Here is a 3,938-nt window from a genome sequence, read left to right on the forward strand (position 1 = left end):
TGCAACGTGCAGTCTCAAATTCGCGTACCAAGCTGATGACATAGGTCAAGAAGATTCAACATCCTGTTTACAACCTCTCAGCCTCACCGGGTGAATTATCGGCACGCTACAAGCGACATGGCCTGTGTAAAACGTGTCTGCCCGACGGCTACCTGGTTCTGAAGCTATTAACCGCCCTGAGCATTTCATAAGACGGTGTCGCTTTGTCGTGCCACGGAATAAACCGAGGCTTAAGCTGACCTCCTGTGAGATCGTGATCCAAAGCTTCACTTCCCAAATACATCACTCACAAACATGGGAGGTCATACAATTGGTTTACAAGGGGTTCATTTGTGACGTCGTGACGTGACCTCAGATGACCCGAACTTGCAGTTAGGCTAACACAATCTTATGGCGCAAGCCAGAGTTCACCAGCCAGGCACAACCCCAACGAACATTACTTACCATGTACTTATCATGATCTGTCCCACAGCACTCGTTGATCAAACACGAGAACTCTCCGACAGGACAAGGCCGTGATGTAAGCCATATATTTCGAGTGCGGTTAGTGAAGGTACGTACTACATGGCAACATTGTGTCGCTCCTATTAGCCTTGGTGTGAATAGTGCCTCATATTTTGCACCGGTCTCGTGGGAAAGGGCCACGCTGCCCTCAAATGCAACTGTGGAAGACAACCAACATTTTCACACATCAAAGTGAGAATGCGCGCCACTCAGCATTGCTCGAGAAAGATGACCAGACCGCCACGCGTCTCATGCGGGCAGCCAGTTCTTGTCGCCGACCTTCTGACCGCCTGGTCGAAGGGGGCGACCGCAGGCTGAGCGGCCATATATAAGTCGTGCCCGGCCACCGGGCAGTCACCAGTGTTGCCCAGCGCCGTGTACCAGTATGAAGCTGGTAAGTGGTCGCCGGCCGCACGCCAGCGGGGTCTCTCACTCAGGGTCGGCCCTGCGCCCGCCGCAGCCGCCGCACCTGGACAACGCGCACAAGGGCCGCTCTGGAGACCGTCCGGTCGGCAGTGCCGTGCAAGCGAACGACCTAGGCTATTAATGTTTTTTAAAAAAATATCTGACGATATTTGCATGCCGTTATTTATAAAACATCTGACAACATTGGTTTTTAAAATTTGTAAAACATTTCACTTGGCCAAGGGCAATAAGTACTCCAAGTTATGGGACGGGTGATAGCTATTTTCTTATTTCTGCTAAGTCAGCTACCACCGGACCAGCACCAACCTTTCAGACAGTTGGGGACTCAGTCGCTCCCGGCCCCAGCGTTCTCGCGTCGCTGCATACTGTGAGGATGTGAATTAAGATGTGCGTATCGCTGGATTGAAACTTTTGCCGGTCCTCGACATTCGCAACAGTGGCACTTTGTGATGGTAAACTGCATCGATTGTAGCAGGGAACGGACGACTTCCTCAAACGCACAACAACCCACATCCCAACATTGTTATACCACGTTCTGTATTCTTATGCACCCAGGATGACCGCTGAACAGAGGTAATCGCCTGCCATTAGTCTGTTGGTTTGAAGTCGCTCAGGGTCCGAGACCTGACCTCGTTTACCCTTGCGGTGTCGGGTTTTTCAGATCGTCCTCGCCTGCCTGGTGTGCGTGGCCCTCGCCGACAAGTCGGCGCGGATCAGGAACTACCAGTACGGAATCGAAGAGGACGGTTCCTACAACGCCGAGTAAGTGGACCAGAACCAATATTGGCCCGGCTTTGAACAGATCTGGAACAAGTCGCACAACTTCTAGTTCTGAGATTGAAAGGATTCGCCAAGAGCCTCCGTTTTCTCATAGAGCCGTCCTATATCAGGCTGAATAGAATATTTGATTGGAAACCCTAGGAATTGTCTCGATAGACTCCCGCGCATATAAGCGGTGCCAGTGAAGTTCATGATTTCTACGCAACGTCTCATTCATTCAGTGCGACGCTAAGCTATCATTTGTATCAGTCATTAGGCCCACCAAGTAAATGCATTACATTCAACCACGCATTGGAAAACGAAGTACATCCTGCCTGTGTTTTTGCAACCGTTGGGTTCGCGGTGATTTGCGACCACGGCCAAGAATCCCTTCAATTATTGCATATGAGTACCAACTTTCTGTTAGCTCCCTTCAACCCACCGCAGGGCCAAAGTCAATTTGCAGAAATGCTACAGGACCAAGCGAACGGACTGTGAAAAATCAACGATAGGAACCAACAGAGGATGCCGTAGCCCGCGAATTTCAGGTTCCGCAACTCTTGAAAGGGATTGTGTCTACAGGTGAATCATCCTAGAGTTTATGTCGTAAAAAGTTGCTGCCTTTACCCCCTTTATTTGACATAGTTTTGCTAGGGATTTTTCTATGCTCTGTAATGGCTCCGAACATTTTCGCCCTTACCGCCCGCTCAGTCGGAGGCCGGGACCACGTGGTGGTCCTAGCGTGGACCACGACCTAGCGTGCGGACTGCGTGGTCATGGCACCCTTTTGGTGTACGGCGGCTGTGACCTATAAACGGCGTTTTGCAAACTAAATGTTCTAATAGCTCCAGGCACAAGATCCGCAAGCTCGCTTGGTAGATTGCAGTGTTCTCAGTTAACGTTGCCGAGGGTCTCCACCCTGTCCTGTTCCCACGGCCCCAACCGCCGTGATTTCCGGGCGCGGTACCCCGCAGCCTTCATCGCGGCGAAGCCCGCGCAAGCGCCCCACTCCCTCAGAAGGGGGCAGGGCGGGTGTCGCGTGCCGGCTGCCGCGCATCAAAGCACGCCTTGTTTGCTGACCGAGATTTATTTCTAGCGCCCACCCAATGACTACATTCCGCCGTCAAGCCACGTCCATCCGACGCAGCGTGAGCCTTGACCGGCCCCTCCCCTAATCCCCTGCGCAGTGCTTCAGCTCGCCGATCTGACCAGTGCAAAGTGACGCGTCGGGCCTCATGGGCGGCTACTTAGAGGCGCTTACGTAATCTAGATGCAAGAAAAAGCTACGGTGGGATTAGCAGTGTTGCCATCGCGCCGCGTCCGCCCATAAAAGCCGTGTCAAATGGATCGCTAAATTGGCGTCACTGTCATGGTTCACTTTGCATAGTGGGCTTTTTGCAGGGCGTCGTACCGCGGAGCAGTAAAGTGAAAGGATAATTTACAGGGTGCTAAAATTCCCCGGAAGATCCGCTTGGTCGCCGACTGTGCGCATACCACGCCCTTGTGAGCACACTGAACAGACAGAAGTTTACGTCTCGTGCGCTCCCGCGTGCGCGTGACATCGACGCCTACGTATGCCTGAGATCCCTTACATCAACTCCGTCCACAGGTACGAGACCACCAATGGGATCTCAGCCAACGAGGACGGCATTTCGTACCCGGGCAACGAGCCGGAGACTGGCAACTACGTAAGGAGAGGCTCCTACTCGTACGAGTGGGAGGGCGTCACCTACACCGTCACCTGGACGGCCGACGAGAACGGCTTCCACCCGGAGGGTGACCACCTGCCCGACTTCAGCCACACCCGCGAGCACATAGGCAATGTTGCGGATCACGAGTAGCGCGTCTCTTGTCAGGGCCCGATGGTGGCTGTCTTTTCCCTTGTGATACACTAGTTGCGTGACATGTCTCGATCGCCAGTCCCGTTGAGAGATGTTTGACCGGTGCTGGCCAGTCTGTGTTGCGTCCTATCGTTGCGTCTCTCGTTACTGAGTGGTGAAATGTCTGCGCCACCAATAAACTGTTCCATGTCGCTTCAGTGTATGACCCCATCACTACTGTACAGACAGGAACTCACAAGACGATAGATATCCGGTATTTGCGAAGAGCACGTTTGCGCTATCGAACCCCCCACTATGCCAACACCGGTGGTGGCGGGACGGCGACGCTTTACTCATGCGGCGCCGGCGCTGGATATCTAGCCGTAAAGGAACTGAGCCTTACAAAAAAGGGAACTGGAGATAAACAAT

The 3,938-nt window shown here is 53.1% G+C and overlaps 1 protein-coding gene across 1 annotated transcript; it reads left to right on the forward strand.

Annotated features, from left to right (window-relative positions):
- The first annotated feature begins 867 nt into the window (after window positions 1–867).
- LOC119101511 (cuticle protein CP14.6) lies at window positions 868–3,717 on the forward strand. Its single transcript, XM_037224852.1, has 3 exons — window positions 868–898; window positions 1,592–1,692; window positions 3,299–3,717. The coding sequence occupies exons 1-3, from the start codon at window positions 890–892 to the stop codon at window positions 3,528–3,530; spliced, it is 342 nt and encodes a 113-aa protein (XP_037080747.1). The 5' UTR covers window positions 868–889; the 3' UTR covers window positions 3,531–3,717.
- Window positions 3,718–3,938: the final 221 nt, after the last annotated feature.

Source organism: Pollicipes pollicipes, unplaced genomic scaffold (assembly GCF_011947565.3).
Source record: "Pollicipes pollicipes isolate AB1234 unplaced genomic scaffold, Ppol_2.1 Scaffold_4881;HRSCAF=5763_pilon_pilon_pilon, whole genome shotgun sequence".
Lineage (NCBI taxonomy): Eukaryota > Metazoa > Arthropoda > Thecostraca > Pollicipedomorpha > Pollicipedidae > Pollicipes > Pollicipes pollicipes.